We start from the raw sequence: 26398 nt of genomic DNA, 5'->3' as shown, positions 1-26398 counted from the left end.
AAACTCGAAGCGTAGCTTAAATGTACTTTAGCGCCTATCATGTCAAGCTGCATTTATACTGTTGGACACTCAAATCAACTTAGAGAGAGCAGCACCACAAAATTATGTTGAGTCACTAGTTTATTAGGACATGGCACCAACGACATGCACATGCACCTACACTCAAATGAGCAAAAGCTTCGCGATAAAGTCACAACAACAATCTAAAAAAACACAACCTTTCTGAATATTGTGGAATTGATCTTTTAGTGACTAGTTAAGAACACTTGGATGCTTTTTTCAGGTTTAAGGTGTTGATTTTTTTTTTTTTTTTCTTAGGAGCAAATCCAATAAAATCTCACCACATACTAACAGTAAGTGATCTGGAGGAGACCAGAAGGGCTCGACGTCACAACCCCCACACACAGACAACAGGACTACGCAGTAACATGTCTCCTGCTCCGCTGGGACCCCCAACTGGACCAGTCACTCTTCGAGGGAAATCTACTCTTCCAGCTTCCCCACTTTTCTCCAATGCCTCTTCAGACAACCTAATACATTCTTCATCAGTCCGGCCAATCGGAGGCAGAAGTACTTCCTCACTCCGTTGCCCTGGTAACGCAAAAACCCATTGTGCCTCATCTTTTTTTCCTCAGTCCCCCTGGCAGGAGAATGCAGGAACATTTGCATCGCCAAGTTTGTCTTTCTCTCCATCCCTACATAATTTACCAAGGAATCGGTTATCTTTTGATCTGTGCCAATCAGATTCTGTCGAAGTGCCGCACAATTTCTTGGCATCACCAGAACCGGAAGATGTCTCCCCTGCAAATGGCACTTCACCTCAGAGAGACTTGGATGAACAGAAAGATGAAGATGAATTTCCCTTCACTTCATATCCCAAGGATCCCAGCATAACTATGGGACAGGAAATGAGGACAGAGCTGGAGATCGAAGAGACGATTCTGAATGAAGTTGTAGCTATGAACTGTGGTGGACAAATAGTGGTGGAAGGGGATGATCAGGAAGAATTTTGGGGCCGTGCCCAAGACGTACAGAAAAGAAAGACTCTTGTAGCAAGTCTGCCACTGTCTGCAGCATCAGGCAGGAATGACCCGGGCAGCACCTCCTCAGATGATGATATGGAACATTACTTTGACTTCTCTCGGACCATTGTTAGCTGTCCTGGGTCTAAAGATCTTTCCAAGTCTCCTACATCCACTTCTTCCCGGAACATGGCTCAATTGGATGGTATAGATGATGGAACAGAGAGTGATGCAAGCATCTCTACAAGTGAGGATCCTCACAAAGTTGATGGTTCTGGCAAAAAGATTCCAACCAAGAACCTCACTAGAAGTGCTTTCCCTGAATCAGAAACATTTCCCAACACCAATTCAGTTCCGAATCGGAACCTTAAAGTACCATCTAATTCCAAGCACAAGGAGTCCTCATCTCTGACGATTTCATCTGCAATTAGCAACCCCATTGACGCATTTCAGAATCCTCCAGGATCCTCAAAAGAAATCTGTATGGGGTTAGTTTCGCCACACATTTCTGTGGTCTCTGCTCACCAAGTGGGTGACAAAAACGAAGAAAATGTTCTTCCTACTCTTGAGGGTGTCCCTAATTTACTGGCAAAGGTGCCTGAGAGCTCCTATTCAGAAGAGTTTCTAGAGAATTCCTGTCAAGGGTTTGCCCCTGGAAAACCTGCATTAGAATTGACAAACCAAAAATTCCAACAGCCTGAACCATCAAAACCCCTGAAGTCAAAATCTGACAGCCACTACCATGTATCATCAGCTGAACTTGCGGTGTTATCCAACCACATAACGGATAACTCCATGGCAAATTCCGCTAACAATGCGCAGCATTCCCAAAAATCAAGTGGACAATGTCCCCAAGAACTTTCAGACTCCCCTCAAATCTGTTCCAATCTATCAGGTCTCACGCAGCCGTCTCTCACAAGTGTTACTCTACAGCCTGTAAACCCATCACAAGACTCAACCTTTGAGCAAAGGGACACCTTGTCTAATAAATTTGCCACCAAAACAGCTGATGGAGATCCGACTCAGACTGTGCTCAGTGTTGTACACCAAAGTGAACCTTTGTTATTAGGGACAAGTGTCCAAGCAGAAACTTCTGGCAGTATCTCATTATCCATGCCTTCCACTCAGACACAGCCTTTGGGTTCGACAGCAGTCGCCATTGTATCTTCCTCTACTTCATTATCATCTATTCCTGTAGTTAGTGCACCCGCTACGACATCAGTCCAAACCAACTCATCCCCGGTGATTTTAAATGGCTTCAGCTCTTCAACTGTGCAGAAGGAGGCTTTATCTGGTCACACGATCTCAATCAACTTTTCTACACCAAGACCTGCTTTGGAACCTCAGCAGCCAGTGATATCCCCAGTTCTGCCTGGTCACGCAATTCTTACTGTGAAGGAAGTTGGAGGTCCAAACGTGGATCCTACACCTCATGTTCTGTTGGTGAATCGTCTTGGGCAGATTTTTGTCAAGAACCCAGACAGTAACACATTCCAGTTGCCGAATCCTAATGCTCCGTCCTTTAACTGTGTCACTCAGATTGCCAGTCTTTTACAAAGCAATGCACTGTCCGCCACACTTGCAGCAGCAGGAAACATGTCTACTCAACCTTCTGGGACAAGCACAATGTCAACCGCGTCCACAATAGCCACTAGTTCTGAACAGAATCCTACCACAATTTCACAGTTGCTTTCTCACAATAGCAATGGGGCTTTGTCATCAATTAATGCCAAAAAGCCAAAAAAGAATACAAAAAAGCCTAAAGATGAAACTGCTACAGAAAAGAAGAAGAATAAGAAAAAGAAAGAATCCAGTTCATCCAAAAAATCCAAGTCCTCCAAGACAGTTGGGCAGTCCAATTTGTCAACAAAGAGTTCGAACGCATCTCCCGCTGAGACTGCTGAAGCAATTATCAACCAAGCAATGGCAAGTAACTTCACCCCCAAGTGGGGTGGGCTTCGGACGCTTAATCCTTCCTCACTGGTTTTGCCGCCTGGCCTACTCAGTGAGCCTGAACCTCTAGCGCCATGCTCTAAAGCAGCACCCACTCAGACATCCCGCCCTCGCACCCATGTCCGCATGAAGAGAGTGTCTTCACTTTCTGACCGTATAGTCACAAAAAAGTCTAAAGTGGATTTCCTACCTTCTGAGCCTACCAGCGAGGATGAGTGCCACCGACCAAGTGCACCGAGTGTCTCCAGCAGGGCCTCTGGAGTTCGCATTAAGACTCCCACTGTAAAAGGAATACTTAACTTGGACGAATTAAAGCAGGAGCATCAAAGTGATTCTGAAAGCTCTGGGTAAGATCAGACTTCTTTTAAATTTGTCAGCTTTAACGGACTCATGCAACATGGTTGGATATCAGACAATATTTTCTCCAACAGTAGCCTCAATTCGTTTGGATACCGTCTTTTTAAAAAAATAAATAACCTAAATAAATAAATAACCTTATCTGGAATTAATGCATCGTATTTCCTCGACTCAGGAGAAAAGCATGTGCTAACTAAAACAGCAATATTTTGGTCTAGCATTCAAGATGATTGAGTCCGTGTAAAAGGGACAAACAACATCTAGTATAGGCTACTTTAAATGAGTATTTAAATGTGCAAATTGTAAATTTCGGAGAAAAAAAAAAATATCTTCAAACTAGGGCTGTCAAAATTATCGCGTTAATGGGCGGTAATTATTTTTTTTAATTAATCACAATAAAATATTTGACGCAATTAATGCACATGCCCCGCTCAGATTAAAATGACAGCAGTGTAATGTCCGCTTGTTACTTGTTACCTGTTTTTTTGTTGTTTGGCGCCCTCTGCTGGCGCTTGGGTCCAAATGATTTTATGGGTTTGGGGAGTGAGCATGGTGTAATGACATCAACAATGGCGAGCTACTAGTTTATTTTTTGATTGAAAATTTTACAAATTTTAATAAAACGAAAACATTAAGAGGGGTTTTTATATAAAATTTTTATAACTTGTACTAACATTTATCTTTTAAGAACTACAAGTTTTTCTATCCATGGATCGCTTTAAGAGAATGTTAATAATATTAATGGCATCTTGTTGATTTATTGTTATAATAAACAAATACGGTACTTATGTACCGTATGTTGAATGTATATATCTGTCTTGTGTCTTATCTTTTCATTCCAACAATAATTTACAGAAAAATATGGCATATTTTATCGATGGTTTGAATTGCGATTAATTGCGATTAATTAATTTTTAAGCTGTAATTAACTCGATTAAAAATTTTAATCGTTTGACAGCCCTACTTCAAACACAAAAAATACACCGCTTTTGAGCGCAGCGTTCTGTGTTCATGTAGCCATAGAAACAATATTCTGCGGCGCTTGAAAGATGGGGATGTCTTGTGACAAATGGCTGGGAGTGAATGAATTCATCAGCACAAAATAGTTAGCTTGGAAAATATAAAAAAGGATAACGACAATGGATGGGAATTATTCTGATAGTAAGTATACTATCATTTTTGCGATCAATATCGTCATATCGCACAGCACTAATTACCGTATTGGCCCGAATATAAGACTGTCTTTTTTGCATTGAAATAAGACTGAAAAAGTACGGGTCGTCTTAAATTCGCGGTCTAGACGTTATACCCATTCACGCGTTAGATGGCGCCAGATATCATTGAAGCGATGTTCTGTCATGACAGATCTCAGCTTCTCTCAAGTTTAACCAGTTTGCATTATTTTATTGCAATGTTTTTCCTTATTCAGATTTGTTTCAAGACTACAGTTAGTTAGACTTCGCTTTGATGGTTAATGCATTTGTTGCAATTTTGTTGTTTTATCACAATAGATTGGTTTATTTACATTTCAAAAACCAGTAGCCATTTATTTACAAATGTGATTGCACTTTAGTTTACATATTTAAATGTTCAGATATTAAGATTTGAATGAGGCAAAATAACATGCTTTTTCTCTCAAATATGTTGTTATAATCATATGTTTCAGATGTACTGTAGTTATTTTCTGTATAAAAATTAATTTGGTGTTCAAAAAGTCTTTTTTCAAACTTCAGTCTTGAAAAAGAGGGGGTCGTCTTATAATCAGGGCTTTCTTATATTTGGGCCAGTACGGTAAACATCAGAACCCCCCCCCAATATGTAAGATGCACAGTATAAATTTGTTGTCTGTCCCTTTGAAACAAACTTCTTCAGATTAACTGAATTATAGACTATTCGTGGCTATCATTTATTTGTAGTTCATACAGACACCAACCTTCTCTGATACCAGAGTTGTCAATTTTTATGTTGCTGGAAACTATTGTATCAGATTACTTCCCACATTCTGGCCCGCTTTAGCTGCCTTCAGGTTTTATCTTAGCGCTTTTCCTACCATAGTCCTTACTGTTTTTGTCCAGGTCGACTTGGAATATACTGTTTTGCACATCATTTGAATAACTAATAATGAGTTAATAAGGATTTTGTTGTTATAACATGAATGATTGGCTACCTGTTCTGAATGTACACTAAATCCTACCAAAAATCTACTGGAATTGGTTCCACGCCAGCTCAGTTTTGACCCTAATGAAAATAGGTAATGATATAGATCAGGGGGTATCTAACTCCGGTCCTCGAGAGCCCCTATCCAGCTTGCAAGCTTTGCAGGAGCCTGATAATGATCCGTATTATTTGAGTCAGGTGTGTTGGAGGAGCAAAACCAGCTGGATGGGGGCTCCCAAGGACCGGAGTTGGATACCCCTGTATAGATTTGTAACAACCAGGAGAAATTTTTGTCAAAAAACAAATTGTAGAAATAGCATACAAAAGCCCAAGTTAAGAATAAATGCAATGTAATGTGCAAATAGTGTTTACAAAAAAAAGACTAATGAAGTTTGTATGACAACACTATCGCTCTTGTCTATCTCCAGGTGTGAACGGTGGGATTATATGTCTCGGGGTGAATACGGCAAGCAGCAGTCTTTGGAGCCAGTGGCTCACAGCACCTTCATTGATTGGAAGAAATACTCTGGTACCTTTTACTTTATTATTCAGTCAGGAAGTGCATTAGAGCCAAAGGAGTCTCATTTTTGTAACATTTCTTCTGTAAATCAATAGATGACGCATGAAACTGTTAAACTATGATACAACTGTTTATTGTGAGAGCAATTTTAAAAGAATAAGCTTTGCAATGATAGGTGCCGGTTCAGCCTCAGATGACGACTCTGTACTGTCTGATGATGAAGAGGAGTGTTTGCCAAACAAAGATCAGCCACACTTGCGTTTCCAGATAAGAAGTGATGATGGCTTCAATGTGGAGGCTGACACTATCGAGGGTGAGCTTCAGTTTTGGAAAATGATTTGACTGTCATTTCTATTTGATTTTAATACACTTAATTCTTAACTCTTCTTTATAGTGGCTTGGAAAGCAGTGATAGATGGTGTCCAAGAGGCGCGAGCAATCGCAAAGTTAAGACCTCTGGCATTCCAGAGGCTCACCGGTGCCCGAATGCTTGGGCTAATCCATGATGCTGTGGTCTTCTTACTGGAACAACTCGGAGGAGCACACCGCTGCCAACATCACAGCTTCCGTTTCTTCAAACAGTTCAACCAGGAAGATGATCTCCCTGTCAATCCCACTGGGTGTGCCCGCTCTGAACTCTATCTTAGGTGTGTGCACAAAATGTCAAAAGTCAGGCGTATGTGGGGAATTAAATCAATCACAATTTTGGCTATTAAGGCTATATTTTAACAGAGCCATAGATAAATATTTCCCTGAAGTTTAATTTTTGAAGAAAGCAATGACTAATTCTAAAACTATCTCATCAGGAAATCCACCTTTGACATGTTCAACTTCCTGGCATCACAGCATCGGCAGCTTCCTGACATTGGGTCTTATGATGATGAAGAAGATGATGTTCTTTTGAAGTCCACAAGGTCGGTTAAAACATGTTGCTGTTTGACTTACTGTTTCTGTGACACACTGCTCAATTTATGTGCTTTTGTATTAGACGGGCCACAAGTTTGGAGTTGCCAATGGCCATGCGCTTCAGGCACTTGGAAAGGACGTCAAAGGAAGCTGTCGGCGTATACAGGTCAGCACTGAATTGATTTCACAAAAATAAAAAAATTAAGAAAGCCATAAGCATGTTTAGAGTTAATTATATTAGAAAAATCAGCATCTGTTTTATTTATAGTTGTTTTCTTATCAGAATTTTGACTTATGGTATTAACAATTTATCTACTATCCTGATCTCATAGTCATGAAAATTATATATTTTTTAATCTGTCTTATTTAATAAACAATAGACAGTTTTTCACCCCAAAATTATTTATGGTATTCATAAAAAGTATTGAATAATACCATCGTGGATAAACAGGTAAACTGCATTCCCAAGACGACTCCAAACCACAAGTTTGCTAGGTCACTCTAATTAAAAATGTTTTCAACAAAAGTATTCCATCATAAACCACCCATATAATGGTAGTCTTCTGCAACTGGACATATTGTCTATCTTAAATACCTCTCGAATACATGGTTTCTGAGTGATATCTCTGATCCTACTTTATGTAGGTCTGCAATCCACGGGCGTGGACTCTTCTGCAAGAGGAACATTGAAGGAGGCGAGATGGTCATAGAGTATGCTGGCATTGTTATTCGCTCGGTGCTCACGGACAAAAGGGAAAAGTACTATGATGGCAAGGTGGGTCACATTTTCAGAACACCATGCATCAAAATTTTCCCGCTGTAATTTGTTCACAATGTTTCCATGTATAGTGGGTATTGTTGGGTACTAAGTTTGGAACCTCTGCCCCTACTTCTTGCTCTTATTTACATCTCATCCAGTAATAGATCTCCTTATTGTCTGCCATGTTGCACCGTAATATGATAATACTCTGAAGACAGATTTGACATATACTATAAAAATGTGCGATATTGCAGGGAACCACTGTGTGATAAAGAAGGTACCAAGTTAATTTGTTGTTCTGTTTTATCAGGGTATTGGTTGTTACATGTTCCGCATTGATGATTTCGATGTGGTGGATGCAACAATGCACGGAAATGCAGCCAGATTCATCAACCACTCGTGTGAGCCCAACTGCTATTCACGAGTGATCAATGTGGAGGGCCGTAAGCACATTGTGATCTTTGCTTTGAGGAAGATCTACAGGGGAGAGGAGCTCACCTATGACTACAAATTCCCCATTGAGGATGCCAGCAACAAGCTCAACTGTAACTGCGGTGCGCGGCGCTGCCGACGCTTCCTCAACTGAGAGATCTGTTGTAATTTGAGACAGAGATATTCTTGTTTATCAGAAAGCCTTAATTTAAGGTGGCACTGGATTGCGCTCCTACATGTTGAAGCACGCAGCTTAGAGTGGGAATTAGCCACTATTGATACAAGAAGACATCGTTCTCTGTGTGTGGATCAGAGGAGCAGAAGAGGTGGTGGTCCTACACTGATGCGCATTTGTTTGAACGGTACCCAAGGCTGCCAGTTGTGACTTCTCACGTTTTGATTATTCACATTATAGCCGGGGCTTCCCGTTCTCTGTGGACCCCATCCGCATTTCTTGGATACGCACGGCAAGCCTTATCGGTGGAAATGTGTTGAAAAGGTACAGCTTGGCTTTGAGAGATTCCTGAAGTTTTAGTCTTTCTAGAGGAAAGTTGTCTTTCTATAGTACATTCGTAATCATCTTTGCTCCATCCTGTAGTGAAGGGAACGTCAATGCCCCATGTGTTGTATTGAGGTCTGTTCTTGAGCCATATATTCACCCAAACCTTATTTTATGATCTACACGTCTCTTTTTTGGGGCGTGTTTTATTGCTGTTTTTCCCTTCCAGACAACAACCTTGGTGCTAAGCATTATAGGGTATTCTAGAGACTGAGATGTCCCCCAGATAAGGATTGGTTTAGCTGGGTCTTCACCCATTTTAGATAAGTGCACTCTGAAAGTAGTTACCATTGAATAACGCATCATCTTTACTGTCCCTTCACAAGAGTTAAACATTTGAAAGAAATGTAGACTTCCTTGATGTACAGTATATGTAGCAAACACTACCCAAACCAAAAGTTCAGTGATAAATATCAGTTTTCTAAGTTATTTATTCTACTCAATTCATTTGCGATTCCAACAAGACTGCCCCACACTTGCACATACATATCGTTACAAATTCCCATTTTGCGAAATCTGTGCTACTGTGGATCTGTTAATCAGGGAGAGCTCCAGTGTAAATTGCCTCTGATTGCGTTTGCTTTCAGCTCCTGCAACAGGATTGTCGTGAACATTGTGCGTGCACACTTGGCATCACACCGAGGTGTTGACGTCGGAAACGGACAATTCACTCATCAGCACCTAATTTAAGATATAACGTTTTTTCCTAGTGATGTCCAGTACTGTCTTTAATTAGCTTAATTGAATTCACACTGTTTGAAATTAGTATTGATATTTATTCGCATTTTTTGAGTTGAACTTTTAATGGTGAAAGGTTGTTTTGTGTAAATGGTGGTGGGTGTACAGCTCCATTTGTAATGCCCGTTTTGTTTACAAATGTCCTTTGTTTCACTAATTTACTTGAATTTTCTGTTGAGGCAATCCAGTCATACATTTATGGCCTTTTTTTTGTACAAGGTATTTTTTATAGAATAATATTTTAATTTTATTTCATTTTCTTTGATGTGGCAAATAAGACTGTCTTGGGAGAAGTAAATCAAGCGCTGTTTGCCTCTTTAATCTAAACCGCCACCCATTCAAATTCTATTTTCATCCTCAGATTGTGAGCAGAATTTCAGTGTTTATATCGTTTGTGTCCATTTTGCATGTCCAATCACTGGGATGGAGCCCAGATTGTGTTTAGTGTCAATCAGCTACAAAAAAAAAAAAACATAAAAAAAAAAAACAACAAAAAAAGTCACTCCCAACTCATTGCAAGGATTCTACCTCAGCTGTCATGACAGATGTTTGGGAATACTGATGCAAAAACAGATGTTAACCTGGTTTTAATGTCTACAGAGCTGGTGTGTGCTTTTATTGACACCTCACTCTGTATAATTTTAGATGCGTGTGCGTCTGCAAAGAAGGATGCAAAATTATAATTGATTCTGTCTTAAAAATAAATAGAAACATCTTGCCCAGAATCTGTTCAGAAAGCTATGTTATATACAAACACAAATAAATAAATATATATATATATACATATGAATATATTGTAGGGTTATTTTAAAGTAAGTGAAAAAGACAAAAAATGAGGAAAATTGTGATCTTTAACTTTGTCTTTGTTACCATGTACAAATAAACCCTGAGTTTGTAAATATTTGTATACGTATTTCTAAACCTGTTTAATTTTTCTATGCACTTTTTTATTTATATTATTTGTTTAAATAAAGATGTCAAGATGTTTCAACAGATATGCTGTATTCATGCGTCTGGTGTTGAGGTACATTTGCTTGGCACGTGGCTCTACTTCCACTCAGTGGTGGAATGATTACTACTTCGGATTTCGGAAATTAAATTGATAACCGTTAAAAGTCACCCTGTTGAAAAATAGTCGTAGTAACCTTCAATTTTTCCAATTAATTTAACTAAATACAGTAGCAACATTTTATTAACTTAAAGTATTTACAATTTTGAGGCCTGGCAATGTTGCATTATTTCAGCATTATTTACACAAAAGACTAAACAAGATTGAACTTGTGTGTGCGTCTGTTTTAAGTTTTAGAAAGCAGTATCTGGAGTTTACTTTCTGTACATTTTGACTTGCCTTAACATTCAAGGAATTCACCACATTTATTAATCAGATATATGTATTTTACAAATAGAATGATAGACATAATGTAAAATCAATAAATGTTGCATTATATCATGCACAGATCAGTATACTGTCTGTAAAACATGGTAGGCCCTACTGTATTTTTTTTTAAAATTCACTTTTACAATAGCACTTAATATTGTATAACCTAGTGACGGCATTAATGCATCATTAAAAGTTTAAAATTCTAAATATGAAATCCTTTTAAAGTCTTACATTCATTTATGTGTTGACAAAACTTTAAAGCAACATTTGTGATTCCCAAGAGTGCTTTGGAAGGCATGAAGGCATTTTTGACCATCCAGGTTACTGTGCTGATTTTTCAATTGTCATTAAAGTTGTAATCAAAACTTCCAAAATTAACTAGCTAAATATTTTCGCCCAGTAATCTAACAGATCACTTTTACAGACGAGAGTACAGTACACGTCATCTCGTGTGTAATTCGAAGTTTGAATCAGGTTGTTATATTAGCAAGCAGCTGTAAATTTTCTTTTTCCAATTTGATGACAGTTCAGTCATCATAACGAAATTAACAATGAGAGTTATATTTTTAGTTAAAACATATTCGAAGACTTTAGTGGGCTACAAATTGCTCCAAACTTTTGCATTCAATGGCCACATTGGATTTTTAAAACATTCAGATGACTTAGTCACCACCTTATGTCAAGTCCTTCAAAATGACAGGTGTTTTCTACTTGATGGTAAGTTGGTGGCGTCCCATATAGCAGACCGACGTTGAAAAGATGTTGGATCAACATTCCACTGTCGATCTTATATCGTTGAATCAACGTCACTTTTGCACCCTCAATTAATGTTTCAACGTTGAAATCCTTACAAAACCTAAACGTCATTTCGATTATTAATATTGGAGCAACACTGAATCAATGGAATGATTTCAACCAAAACGCCTGCTCATCCATAATTCAATGAATTTTCAATCATATTTCCCGGTCAACCATAAATCAACTATTTGTCAACATTAGTTCATCAACTATAAAACAATGTTAACCCAACCATCGCCTGTCATACCATGGAACAACGTTGTTTCAATGTCACTTGACGTCGAAAATTTCTATGTCAACCATACTGATGATTTTGATGGAAAATCAACGTTTATTCAATGTGGGTCTTCTATCTGGGGTTTTTACCCTATTTTTATTAGTCATGATGTCATTGTTGACTGATGTGTGATGTGTAAAGGTAGGTGCTGCTGATGTTCCAGTCAGGGGGGAAGTCGTGCACCGGGTGGCTGTTAATGTGCCGCTGCATGGCTACTAGACTGCTGCAGAACTCCAAGCACAAGGTGCACCGGTAAGGAGAAGCCCCGCCGTGAGTCCGGAGGTGCTTGATTATGGCCGAAAAGTCACGTGAGCGCTGACCACAGACACGACATTCGAAGGGTTTCTCACCTTATGAGGGAGAGGAAGACATAAAGAGATTTAATATATTAGTTGTCATGACAGGCAAACCAAGATTGCACATTTTCCCTTTATTTTCACAGTTAAAGACATGATCAGGTGGTCAAGAAAGCCATATTAATAAGCATCTTTTAGGGCACATTCATTGCATATGGCCTATTTCTACCCCCACATGCTCCAACCAACTTGAACACATTACAAAATTCAGTATTTTAGCAACAAACAAACAAACAAACACAATCCCCACACATGTCCAGTGAGAATCAACAGATTCATATAATTCCAATTCAAAATTCTAAATTGAAAGTTTTGTTGATATTAGGAAAATCAAAACCACCAAAAAGTTAGCATTCATTGACATTGCTTAGCAAACTCAAACCCTCACATTTCAAAAACGCACTCAACTCCCAACACCCAAACTCACATTTCCATAACCCACCCCAAAATTCTGCATTCACGTTTAGAGAGTTTGAACTAAGATCCACCACCTAAAAATTCCCGATCACCTCCAGTGACCTTCAACTCTGACCCATTACAAAAAAAAAAATCCCCTTCCACTTAGAGTGACTATTGAGTCAGCCCCACAAAAATTCCACTTTCACTCCCGCTGACTTTTAACTTGGACGCACGAAACACAACAACAAAAATAACATTAATTCCCGTACATACTTTATATTATTTAACCTAATTAAATAGTTGGCATGGTGTCACTCAATAAGCTCTTAGTTTTCTGTGCTTTACACATCAAGTAGTATTATTCAATGAATGAGTGTTTACCTGTGTGAATTCGGTGATGTGTGTTAAGTTGATGTTTGAGATTAAACCTCTTGGAACAGTGTTGGCACTTGTAGGGTCTCGCTTCTCTCAAGTCTTGTTCATTGGAAGAGGATGTACAGTCTGTCACAGAGGTCTTACACTGAGCGCATGCCTCACCTGTTCAACAGCAAGGTGCAAGAAAATCCCCCCATCATACTTCAATTAAAAAAATGACGTTGCTTCGTTCATACACAAAAGCCCATCTGTCTTTCGCCATAAAATAAAATATAATGCCACAGTTTAATCAGATGTGTGGTAATTTGAGTCAGCAATGTGTTGACTTCGCCTCTGTTTCAGTGTACTAGTGTCGAAGGTGAGAGTGTGGTTAGAATGCGAATTCATTTGACAGACACTCAGCCACACTTAGCACACAGTATAGGGCAAAAAACCAATGTACTCCAGGGCCTCAAATTTTAAAACAAAGCCTATAGTCCAGTTTATTTGTAGATGGAACTAAAAAAAAAAGATAGTTAGAAAAATGCAGAATGGCTTATTTTAATAGCTGGAGTGAAGTGAAGGAGTATAATGTCTAACATTTTATTACCCCAGATTTTCCTAAATAAGGTTTCCTACCTAAAATGTATTACACTGAAATGTGATTGTTCATTCTAAATGATTATCTGACATTCAGAGGATATGACCTGTGTGTGTGTGACAATTTATAAATCTCACTTTGCCCAAAGGATCTAGTTATTAATTGAATTTTTCACCATAATTGTAATTTTAGTTTTGAAGTTGTGAGGTAAGAGCATATTGTTCCAGGAGATACAGTATGTAAAATAAAAACAATATCTTCAAATACAGGATATGGCGGAAAACACTCAGGTGACTTGAAGCTCTGCTCTGAGACCCCCAATTTGGCTAAATTTCAAAATTGTCATATATGCATGTTTAATACATCATTGGAAAGCTCAAAATCTCAATTTTATGGGGTAAGAAAAATTTGAACAGGAGGGCATTTTAAAAAAAATTTAAACAGCGAAACCCTAACTGTAGGTGAGATCATGAGAGAGAATAATTAAAGACACCATGATTTTAACGAGATATTGTTGCATACTTACCTTGTTGCGATCCAAAAACTCCATGTAGCATGTATCACCAAGTGTCAAGACACAGCTGTGAATGGCCACAGCCGGATTTTGGGGGGATTTTATGGGTGAAACACGATATTATAACAGGGGTCGCAATGCAGAAATAGCAGACATCAAGGAGTGGTCGGGATTTTCTTTTTCATATATTTACCCTTTTAAACGTCTCCCCCCCCCACAAATTTTCTATGTTTTGGTCGATTATTTATCATCTAACATATTGGCGAAAATGCGACAGTAACAAAAAACATACAATTAAGCGATAGTTATGAGGTAGATAGCCGTGACTTATTTATAGACCCCATATTTTTCATTGTGACATAATTTGTTTAAAAGTTTAAAATGTGCGAGTGAATAATTTTTTAAAGTCATTTTTTAAATACTAAATATTAGACATCAATTAATGATTCTAAGCTAAAAATTACAGACATTTCAAATAATAAATACGATTACTTACCTTCTTTTTATGGCTCGGTAGAAACGAAAGCGGTTGCGCGGTGACTGTAAACGGAGGTCTCCACGGTAAAACGAAAAAATTAAGAATAGTTTGGGGCCTTAATGTGCCATGAAACTGCTATAGGGGCAGCATATAGACATAATGTTCTCTCAAATACAACAGTTGTTTTGGCTTAAAATACAGCAGTTTATTTTAAAGATGGGTGCAAGAGCAGAAACTGCTTTCTCATCCTTGTCTGTGTTTTCCACGATATGCATACTGTAGTGTAACACTTTAACATATCATACAACAAAGCAATGTTAGCTATCAGTTAAAATAACACGTATTGTCTGTATGATTGTGTGATGTTCTTTTCATGTATAAACCACACTTGCATGCAGGACATACTGTACTGTAGTTTAGCTGTAGTGAGTAAACCACATGCAGCACCATGCTCACTAAACCACAATCTCTTCATTACTTTCCACTTCGCAGTTTTGAGGTCATGACAAGTGCTGTTTTTTTTTTTTCTTTTTTCAAGTGTTACTTTATGTTTTTGCACATTGGGAAACACTTGACTATAGTCTGCAGTAACACCTCATAGGCATGCTGTTGTGCATTGTTTCAAGTTATAATGGCAAATGGTTACCTGAAGGCGAGGAGGTTGGATTGCGGTGAAGGCCTGAGCTGCAGTGCTTGCAATATTTTGCTGTTTCAACTTTGTGCACTTCAGAGCAACTGTGGAGTAAATGATAATAGTTGTTTTTCATATTTTTCGGACTATATACCACACAGGATCATAAATTGCATCCGATGAGCGAGCTAGTTTTTATACAAGAGGCCCACCTGATTATAAGGCGATTTAGTACATCAATGTTCTGCATTTGTCAGTTTTAACTTTGTATTTATTGGTTTATTTATTAATTTAAATTCGTTATTTATTATATTTTTTATTTATAAGTTCGACGAATGATGAATGTGTGTCCTCCTTAGCAGTTTAATACAACAGTTATGCTCCAACAAAATAGCTTTGAGGTCATTAAGCACAACCAGTATTCATACTCATAGCATACTGGATTATAAGGTACACTGTCAATTTGGGGGTGGATAAAGGATTTTAAGTGTGTTTTATAGTCCGAAAAATACGGTACATATAATACCAGGGTCATTTTTTAAATCTCCATCTCTGAGACAATGAACCAATAACTACAGTGGGGCAAATAAGCAGGGGTGAAAGTGGCCGGGAACGGTCAGGAACGCAGTTGTGGTATAAAATTTAGTGCTGGAACGCAGTTCCGGTATAAGAATCAGGGCCAGAATGGAGTTCCGGTATAAGATTCAGGGCCAGAACGTTGTTCCGGTATACGGTGCTTTGATTCCGAAAATATGACGGCAACTGTCAAAACGCTATGTAAAAAAAAAAAAAAAATTACAAAGCTGCATGCATTTCATCTCCAAGAAGAAAACAATCTAAAACAATCAGATTTACATACACAAGTGTTAACAACAAGCATAATAAATTGCTTGTGTAGCGTAATCCGTTTCCACCGATATTTATTATTTATATTATTCCACGGACGGCATGGAGGTTTCCCCAGCTGCTGTAGTTATCTGAGTTTGACGATGAAGAGTCACGTTAATGTGCGAATGCACGCAGCAAAGCAAAACACCTGGACTCATTTATCCGTTCATTTGGCTGACATACTGACATGTGATCACCAGAGATAGTTAGCGCTGATTAGGTCAAATGTGCATGTTTTCTGAAACAGCAAAAAATATTTTTTTTAATTTAAAAAAAAAAAAAAGGGCAATGCAACAGAAAATGGATGCAATCTTTAAGAGCAAGGAAAGAGTTAAGGTGGCTTATTTATCATATTTAATTTTATTTGCTCTGATGGGAAGCTTCAGAACATCTTAGCTGTCAATGTGCACTTTGGACTTATATTTGTTCATTTATGTGAGGCTACTTATTCATTTCCTTTTAATTTAAAAAGGTCAATGTTTGCGCCATTTTCAAAATATATTCCATTTCACTCTGCATAATATAAGTAATTCGTACTTATTTTTCTGAATGTATGTTACTTCTATCTTTATTATTAAAAAAAGTAAGTAATAGTAAATGTTTAGAGTAACTTCAATTTTAATATACATCCTATGTTCTTAAGTAGTTAAAATCGAGATTTGGCATTTAGTATTTGAGGAAATGAGGGGAAATAAAAATGAGGAGATAGAGGTTGGAGCTGTTTTTGTTAACTTTTATTTTGCAAACCATTGAAAAAATACAATTTTGAATGAAAATCAGTTTTTGTATGTGTTATAGAAATAACTGACCAAAAAGAGTTTTCTTTGCATTTCAGCAGTTTTTTTGACACCCCCCCCCCCCCCCACCCCCCAAAATCAATCAATCAATCAATAAATAAATAACATTTCTGGCTCTATGGCGACCTTCACGTCGGGGAGTTCCGGCAAGAAATTCTAACCACTTTCACCCCTGCAAATAAGTTTCTAGTCAACCACTAATTGTGCAAGTTCTCCCACTTGAAAATAATAGGCCTGTAATTGTCAACATGGTTAAACCTCAACCACGAGAGACAGAATAAGGAAACAACAAACAGAAAATCACATTGTTTGATTGTTAAATAATTTATTTGCAAATCATGGTGGAAAATAAGTATTTGGTCAATACCAAAAGTTCATCTCAATACTTTGTTATGTACCCTTTGTTGGCAATAAGAGAGGCCAAACGTTTTCTGTAACTCTTCACAAGCTTTTCACACACTGTTGCTGGTATTTTGGCCCATTCCTCCATGCAGATCTCCTCTAGAGCAGTGATGTTTTGGGGCTGTCGCAGTGGCGCCTCCAGAAATTTTTCATAGGGGTGGCCAGATGGGGCCACTTAAGATCTTGGGGTGGCCAAAACTAAAAGCCATAATTTCAGGTTTTCATTATATTATTTCAGTAAAAAGGTCAGTGGAAAACTATCAGAAAGACTTAAGGACACGGCTACTGATATACTTTGGTGTATTGCGTAATATTTCATGTTACTAATGATTTAATGTGCATAGTCCATAACTGTCCAGTCAACATTTTGAGTTCCACAACAATTCTGTTTTATTGTGTTGTGTATATATTAGACATAAGGTGTACATTTAACTAGGGCTGTCAAACGATTAAAAATTTTAATCGAGTTAATCACAGCTTAAAAATGAATTAATCGTAATCAATCGAAATTCAGACCATCTCTAAAATATGCCATATTTTTCTGCAAATTATTGTTGGAATGGAAAGATAAGACAAGACGGATATATACATTCAACATACTGTACATAAGTACTGTATTTGTTTATTATAACAATAAATCCACAAGATGGCATTAACTTAATTAACATTCTTTCTGTGAAAGGGATCCACGGATAGAAAGACTTGTAATTCTTAAAGGATAAATGTGAGTTTGTATATTGTGACTAAATATTGCCATCTAGTGTATTTGTTGAGCTTTCAGTAAATGATACTGTAGCGACTTAACTGTTCTGCCCAAATGCATGATGGGAAGTAGTGCAACCATGACTGTGTGTGGTGGCTGCAAATGCTTTATCTTCTCTGCGTTGGGTACACTATAGGGTGTTAAGAAAAAGTTCAACTCCTGTTATTCTTCCCCACGTCGCTTCCCACAATATTTATAGTTGCTGTGGGAGAGATGACAAGGCTTTTGCCAATTAAAAGCACGGCCCCAATGAATGCTTGTATCTACTCCACTCTGCCTCTTATGTCTATATATAAGTAAAACGGCGCAATTGTAGGCTGTTTGCGGCAATGCGTGAATGAGTCGTACCGCGAATGCGTTAATTGCGATAAAAATTTTCAAATGATTAATTTTAAAAAATTGATTACCGCCAGTTAATGTGATAAATTTGACAGCCCTACATTTAACAAAACAAAATAAATGCATTCATTTGGGAAGAAACGCATAACTGATGCTACAACAATCTAACGATATACTGGCAAGCGTGGTGGCCAGTGAGGTGGCCAACCAATTTATAGGGGTGGCCATGGCCACCCCTGGCCACCCCCTGGTGGCGCCACTGGGCTGTCGTTGGGCAACACGGACTTTCAACTCCCTCCGCAGATTTTCTATGGGGTTGAGGCCTTGAAATGCTTCTTACGAAGCCACTCCTTTGTTGCCCTGGCTGTGTGTTTGGGATCATTGTCATGCTGAAAGACCCAGCCACGTCTCATCTTCAATGCCCTTGCTGATGGAAGATTTTCACTCAAAATCTCTTGACACATGGCCCCATTCATTCTTTCCTTTACACAGATCAGTCGTCCTGGTCCCTTTGCAGAAAAACAGCCCCAAAGCATGATGTTTCCACCCCCATGCTTCACAGTGGGTATGGTTCAATTCAGTATTCTTTTTCCTTCAAACAAGAGAACCTGAGTTTCTACCAAAAAGTTCTATTTTGGTTTCATCTGACCGTAGCACATTCTCCCTGTCCTCTTCTGGATCATCCAAATGCTCTCTAGCGAAGCGCAGACGGGCCTGGACGTGTATTTTCTTCAGCAGGGGGACACGTCTGGGAGTGCAGGATTTGAGTCCCTGGTGGTGCATTGTGTTACTGATAGTAGCCTTTGTTACTGTGGTCCCAGCTCTCTGTAGGTCATTCACTAGGTTCCCCCGTGTGGTTCTGGGTTTTTTGCTCCCCGTTCTTGTTATCATTTTGACACTACGGGGTGAGGAGGGAGTTGAAAGTCAGTGTTGCCCAACAACAGCCCCAAAACATCACTGCTCTAGAGGAGATCGGCATGGAGGAATGGGCCAAAATACCAGCAAAAAAGCTGAAAAGCTTGTGAAGAGTTACAGAAAACGTTTGGCCTCCGTTATGGCCAACAAAGGGTACATAACAAAGTATTGAGATGAACTTTTACCACCATGATTTGCTCTTTAAAAATCAAACAATGTGATTTTCTGTTTTTTTTCCCCCACACTCTGTCTCTCAAGGTTGAGGTTTACCCATGTTGTCAATTACAAGCCTCTCTACCGGTAATATTTTCAAGTGGGAGAACTTGCGCAATTAGTGGTTGACTAAATACTTATTTGCCCCACTGTATGTTACAGTGTTTTTTTTATATAGACCATGTGACAGGGCATTCATAAAAACAAATTATTTCAAAAATATATATTCATAATTAAATATGGTAAACTATTTGAACAACTACGGCAGATATGCATACTGCTGCTCTAGTTGACAGCTGTGTACTACAAGTGACTTGTACCAGTTAACATCTGGCCCTTCACTCGTAGTACTACTAGCAGATGTAACGTACATTGCACCTCTTTAATAACTTATCTCAACAGGTTGTACATGTGTACCTAATATAGTGGCATTTAAGTCCTCTCGTCCTCAGGACAAATGCTGCTAAGTCGTTCTATCTTAAAGTGGGTTATAAGTGTCGTTTCGCTTTAAAGTGGTAGGAAGAGTATCATTCAATGAAATACAAATGTTCAAAAAACAGTTTCACAGACTGTAGACACAAAGTTTCAGTGGGTGGAAAATCGTATTTCTTCGGAGGAGCGGAGAAATGTGGGGGACTCCCCTAAGCACACTTTAGGTTGTACAGAGTGGCACAACAAGTATAGAAAAAAAAGATGCAATTCAATAATGACGTGTGTAGGCTATAGCCAGTTTAGAGCCAAAGACAAATCACTTTGAAAAAACATCATTATTGCCATTTGTAGATTAGTAGATTTTTACATTTTTGATTATTTTGTTATGTTCCATTTTTCTTTAATAGGCACTATCAGCCAACACATAGTTGATGAGTCAGATACTTCAATGGTTTGAAGGGAAAACTCAAGCAAATTAGGGGAAATTGTGTTACGATAGCACATTGTGAGGAAAAAATGAACAGATGATTAACTTTTCAGGCAGAAAGACAATGAAAAGATTGGAAAACATGTAAGCGACTTCATGGATCATCTGTCTTAATAAATAAAAAAATGATAGCAAATGGTAGCAAACTCAACAAATGGTGGCAAAAAATGTTTCAGGCTCATGCTTGATTGTATAAAAATGAATATACAGTTTATATATATTTAAATATTTCTTTTATCCATATTATTACTGGCTCACCCATGACTGTATATAAATGAATACACAGTATCTATATTTATATATTGCTTTTATCCATACTATTACTTTTTTCATAGTTTGGCTGGGCTTGCAACTTATACTCAGGTGCAACTTTGTTATTTCCCCCCACACTGGAAGCCGCGAGAAGGGTGCTGTAAGCGAGCCCTTTACTTCAAGAGTTGCTGAAGTTTTTCAGAAGTGCAGAATATGGTTACATGCGTTACATTTACTCTGTTACATTTACTTGAGTAACTTTTTGAGAAAAATTTACTTCTAAGAGTAGTTTTACTAAGCCATACCTTTTACTTTTACTTGAGTAGATTTGTAAAAAAGAAACGCTACTCTTACTCCGCTACTTTGGGCTGGCTACACTACAGTAGTAGTTACATTTTTCCTCTTCATTATACAAATTAAATTTTGCCTCTTTTTTTTGCCAGAAACGCCAACAGTGGCTCAACCTGTTTCACCAATGAGACGGCGCATCAATAATCACATGACTCCATTATACCAATCAGACTCAAGCTTGCCTTTCTATGATCATGCCTGTTCAATCACGTGGCGTCTTTAAATCACCGTAAAAAAATGAATATTTGACATAGAGCACTGCCGTCAACATGACTCGAAAGCGTGGGTTTTAATCTCTCTCCCAGTTTTTATTTGGCACCGATTAACCACAGAAAAGCGTAGCTATGATCCTTTTAATTTCATAATACGAAATATGTTTTCTCTACCAGAAGCACTCGTGCTCTTTGGATGAATAATACTTAATTTCTGAAGATTTTTTTTTCTCTCTCTGGAATTCAATGTTTTTTTTCTCTTTGGCCTAATGTGGTTATGGAAGAAAAAAAAGACAGAGAGGAAAAAAAGTTGACGTAAAAAAAATGTTTTTTAAAAAGGGCCCTGAAAGGGACACGGAAGATTTTTTTGTTGTTGTTGAAGCAAAAAAAAAAAAAAAGCCCTGGAAAAAAATGACACGGAAGTAAAAACAAAAAAAAATCTGAGGTCGAAGCCAAAATAATTAAAAAAAAAACAAAAAAAAAACACATAATTCCGCTATTTTTAACATGCGTTGTGCGGCTCAATTTCCAGGTAAACAAGGGCAATAATGGAGCGTGTTCAACCGTGGGGTAGGTTGATTGAGTTTTACTTTGAAATAGGCCTAAAATATGATGATATAAGATCAACTGTAAAATTGGTTTCCAAATAAGCAGAAGACATTTGAAGCGAATCTTAAACTCAACTTTTGTGTCGGAAAACGTTCCGTGATTTGGTGGTCCTCGTTGACTTCATTAGCAACCAATTGCTATACTCTGGAGGCAAAATTAGCTTCCAAGATTATTATTATTTTTTAAATTTTTGCTTTGATGTTAATTTTTTCCCCCCGAAGATTTTGTTTTTGCTTCGATGTAAAAAAAAATTTATTTTTTTTTTGCTTCAATGTAAAAAAAAAAAAAAAAAAAACATTTTTTAATTTGCTTCTATTATTATTATTATTATTATTTTTTTTTTTTTTTTTTTTTTTTTACTTCTCTGTCTTTTTTCTGCTTTACCTGAAAAAAAAAATCGTGTCCCTTAAGGGGCACTTTTAAAAAAATTTTTTTTACGTCAACTTTTTTTTTTTCCTTCTCTGTTTTTTTCTTATTCTTCCATGTCACATTAGGGGCTCCATAGTTATGTAAGTAATATGTATAGTACAGTATAATAACAGTTCATATACTGTAGATACCGTTGTGCTGAGAAAAAAAGAGTACCATGGTTTAAAAAATAAATAAAACATCTTTAGTAGTTTCTCACAATCTTACTCATTACATAAGTATTCTTTTCACCAAATAAGTTTTTACTTACATTTTGGGGATGAATGCTTTTACTTTTACTTGAGTAATATTATTTTGAAGTATCACTACTCTTACTTCAGTAAGAAATTTGGCTACTCTAGCCACCTCTGTGGAAGTCATACTGAATATGAAGGCCTTAATGGATTTGCTAGTGAGCTGGACTTAGATTGAGAGGTGGGTAAACAATTTATGTTGTGGTGTTTAGGCTATAGTTATTTGAATAAAAGTTAATATGATATGCCTATTTAGCCTGTTGTTCTTTGTTTTATTGTTATTACTATAGTTTGTAATGCTTGTTCATGGTTTCTGATCAGATAAAATTCGACCCCAAAATAAACTCTAGTGAGACTTATATATGGTTATTCCTCTTCATATTGCATTCTTTGGCTGGTGCAACTTATACTCAAGTGTGACTTATATGGTAGTTATAATAAGAATAATAGCATTGTAGTGTTGATTTACCAGATCTCGATGATTTCGCCTGCGTTCCGACTAGTCATGGTCTTTGTCACTTGCAAGCCCGGCTTGATGTTCCTCACCATCCCGTTAGTGGCTGTGTGAAGCTGTTGTGTATGATGTGGATACAAGTCTGCTACTACAGAGCGGTGAGCGGATGACTGGAAATGGGGCCCTTGGAGAGGGAAGATGCGAGGCGGCACTAAGGCAATGGCATGAGCTGCAGGAGGCTGGGGGTCATGACCTCTCATTAAGGTGGAATAGTTGTAGGCTATGTGTCTCAGGCTGCCCATGGAGGCCCACCTGTGGCTTGGCATGGTCCAAGGAGAGGAGTATAAGTTAGAGACTGAGTTGCTGATGACGCAGCCTCTACTAAACGTTGACAACCTGGACTTTTTTCTTGGATCTTCTGCGGTTGCTGTTTCTTTCATATTGTTTTTAATTATAGGAATTTCTTGGGGTTTATCTTCTTTATGTCGCTTTTGTTGGAGCTCTCTTTCTTCATCACTTTCACTATTTCCTTCGTGCTTTTGAGCCGCCTCCCCTGTCATGTGGTGGAGTGCATCCAAGTAATGCTGGCACTGCTCCTTGAGTGGTTGCATTTCCAATAACTGAGCAGCCATTAGCAGCTGCTGTAGGTCGTTCTTGGATACCTCCAGGCTCTGCATGTAGGCAAAGTCCAGGACCTGCTCGAAGGTTCTGGGTGAGAGATCTTCTAGTGTATATTGCATCTCTTGGTTTGTCTCTGCCTGGGTCAGTATCTTTGCAAGTCTTCTGCTAGCGCAGGCCAGCACCAACCGATGAGCGCTAAAAGTATGATTCTTGACTGAGATGACTACATCACACATTGAACCTGAGCGGCGCAGGGCGTTGGCTCGATGCAGGAAATGGAAGTATTGTGTGTTTTCCAGTCGGATCATCGCTGAAGTAAATCTTATAGTAATATGAGCAACATGTAAGAAAAAAGTGACACAGAAATATTATTTTAGAGAGACAAAAAAAAAAAAAAAAAAAAAAAAAAAACATACCCTCACATGCACACACACCAAAAACTCTCTCACACTCAATTACAGACAATGTACATAGGGGCCAACTTAATGCATAGCAGAGCCAAACGGCTTTTGAGATTTGAGAGGATTTCCATGCACAGAAAATTTAGACATTTGTTTAAGGGATTGTTTTCTCATATAGACATAAATGATCTCACTCAGACCAATAATGTTTGACAAGTTATAGAAAAATATGAGAATCTTTTGGGGGATGTGATGAGTTTTGTAATTGCATGAGGATGTCTGGATGCATTTTTTTTTTTTTTTTGTTAATTGTGAAAGTTTTTGGGTGAGTGTTGAAATCCAATGATTTTATAATGTAAATGGTTAAAAAAAAAATAAACAATATAATCTTTGTATTAATGATCATGAGCCATTTAAACTTTTTCGATGATTCACCCCGTGATCTTATTCATAAGCAAGCCCTTATAAAAAACAAAAACAAAAAACTAAACTTAAAATAAAATCACATTTAGCTACCTTCTGACTTGCATGTCTTCAGATCATGTCAGGGTTTTATAAAATCCTATGAGTCCTGACTTGTTTGACTAAATTTCTACATGAACTGTAATTGTTCGAGCATTCGGTATTTTTACAACATTTATAATTTGTGAGATCACATGACACTGCATTAAACTGAAAAGATGAATTTCGGAGTCATGTTTGACTTTCGATTTTAACTCGATGTAATGCAGCCCCTTGCACAAAAAGTTATTATGTACAACAATATTACAATTTAGCTTTGACTGTCGTGAGGATAAGCGGCAGAGAAACTGAATGAATGATTTTACAATTTATATTTTCCCAACAACATATGGTAAATGTACATTCCAGCTAACAAATTAGTACAGTAATATAAGTACAACAATTATATGCAAAATGTAAAAATGCAATTATTTATCACAGCAGTACTCTAATATGCCAATATATGCAGGTTTATTTTTTGTTTTACGCATTATAGTTTACTTCAAATCATATATTTTATATGGTCAATGTTTTGTTTAAAAAAAATAAAAATTAAAAAAAAAAAAAAAAAAAAAATATATATATATATATATATATATATATATATATATATATATATATATTTATTTATTTATATATTCATAGATTAACTTCACGGGGACAATGCAATACTGTAGTCTCAATTTACAAAACAAAATATAAAATTTTTATGTAGAGGTATTGGCCGGAGATAAGTGAATTTTGTAATATGAAGCTTTTAGAAAAACCACTGCAAAATATTATCTCTGATTTTGCGTTTTGTTTTTTTTCTATTTCCTTTTTGACTTACTTATCTGTTCTATTTTATAAATAAACTATTGACAGCTCGACTACTAAATTCCAAATATGATTATCATTTATTTGCAGAAAAGAAATTAAAGGTCATTTTCTTTGTCTTATTCTTATTCCCCCGACCCCCTAACTGTATACTTATTTACAATCAATACCTTCTTTGTCTATAGAATACAACCAAGCATAATATACAACAGTGTTTTTATAATTTCCAATATTTCAACGTGATTTTTGTAAGTTTACAAGATATATGTCCAGTGACTACATGCATGGATGTGAAAAGTTATAGTACATGTAGCTTTTTCATTGATTCCTTTGTTCAGGCCTGTGACATATCAGTTTATGCATTAGTGCTAATTCAGTTTTCCTTCCTTCTACAATGTAGGTTGTATCAGATTCTGTTCAGGAAATAACTCAAAACCACATCTACAGTAGATATTCTTCTGTGCCTCTGCCAACATTGCTCTTAAGATGACACGGTATTAAAAGACGAGCTTGATTTCTACAAAGTGTGCGCTGTGCTTAGCCGTCACTTAGTTTTCCTCATACAGCAGCAGTCTAGTCTAATTACTGAACAAGGTAAAAAAAAAAAAAAGACTATTGTTAAGGTACTGTATTTTTGGGGGGCTATATATTCATTATTAAGGGTTGCAGTTTGCTGTCGTAAGATCCACATTGCATCATATCATAAGTTGCTTCAAATATATAATCAAAAGCTGACAACTAACGATCAGACATGTGGATTCAAATATGCGTTCCTACAGAAAGGTTCAGTCACTTACTGTACTTGTTGCGGTGTGAGTATTCTCCCAGGTGAATGATGGCCTTCCTTACATCCTGACAGAGAGGAGACATGTCATCGAGGATGTACATTTTGTGAGAGTAGTTTCCTCTCTTGTGTTTGTAGTCCCTCCTCTTCATCTTTCCTCATTCATGCATTTAGTGCCAGAACTCTTTCATTGAATAGCTGAATAGCATTTTTTAAAATAAATTAACTAAGGGTGACTGTTGTAAATGTTTAGTTATACAACATGGCAAACTACTGTTGCAGTACAGTATATATATATATATATAT

At 37.4% G+C, this 26398-nt stretch overlaps 2 protein-coding genes across 4 annotated transcripts in view; one reads left to right on the top strand and one right to left on the bottom strand.

Moving 5' to 3' along the window:
* Positions 1-9050, top strand: part of kmt2bb (lysine (K)-specific methyltransferase 2Bb) — a 28897-nt gene extending 19847 nt beyond the window's left edge. For both annotated transcript variants that reach the window (XM_057833689.1, XM_057833688.1), the window contains exons 29-36: positions 319-3322; positions 5918-6018; positions 6185-6322; positions 6404-6656; positions 6816-6923; positions 6998-7081; positions 7561-7690; positions 7986-9050. In XM_057833689.1, coding sequence (XP_057689672.1) covers positions 319-3322; positions 5918-6018; positions 6185-6322; positions 6404-6656; positions 6816-6923; positions 6998-7081; positions 7561-7690; positions 7986-8261 — 4094 coding nt within the window. In that variant the 3' untranslated portion in view covers positions 8262-9050. The remainder of the gene's footprint in view (positions 1-318; positions 3323-5917; positions 6019-6184; positions 6323-6403; positions 6657-6815; positions 6924-6997; positions 7082-7560; positions 7691-7985) is intronic.
* Positions 9051-10726: 1676 nt separating this feature from the next.
* zbtb32 (zinc finger and BTB domain containing 32) lies at positions 10727-26173 on the bottom strand. 2 transcript variants are annotated; one of them, XM_057833715.1, is made up of 5 exons: positions 26106-26173; positions 22985-23911; positions 15209-15297; positions 12997-13152; positions 10727-12210 (listed from the first exon to the last, which is right to left on the bottom strand). In XM_057833715.1, exons 2-5 carry the CDS (start codon positions 23896-23898, stop codon positions 11972-11974), a joined length of 1398 nt encoding a protein of 465 aa, XP_057689698.1. In that variant the 5' UTR covers positions 23899-23911; positions 26106-26173; the 3' UTR covers positions 10727-11971. The 2 variants fall into 2 exon arrangements, with proteins under 2 accessions (XP_057689698.1, XP_057689699.1); XM_057833716.1 differs by having other exon boundaries at positions 10727-12145.
* Positions 26174-26398: the final 225 nt, after the last annotated feature.

The sequence above is a fragment of the Corythoichthys intestinalis genome, chromosome 4 (assembly GCF_030265065.1).
Source record: "Corythoichthys intestinalis isolate RoL2023-P3 chromosome 4, ASM3026506v1, whole genome shotgun sequence".
Classification (NCBI taxonomy): Eukaryota; Metazoa; Chordata; class Actinopteri; order Syngnathiformes; family Syngnathidae; genus Corythoichthys; species Corythoichthys intestinalis.
This window is presented reverse-complemented; position numbering and strand designations above follow the sequence as displayed.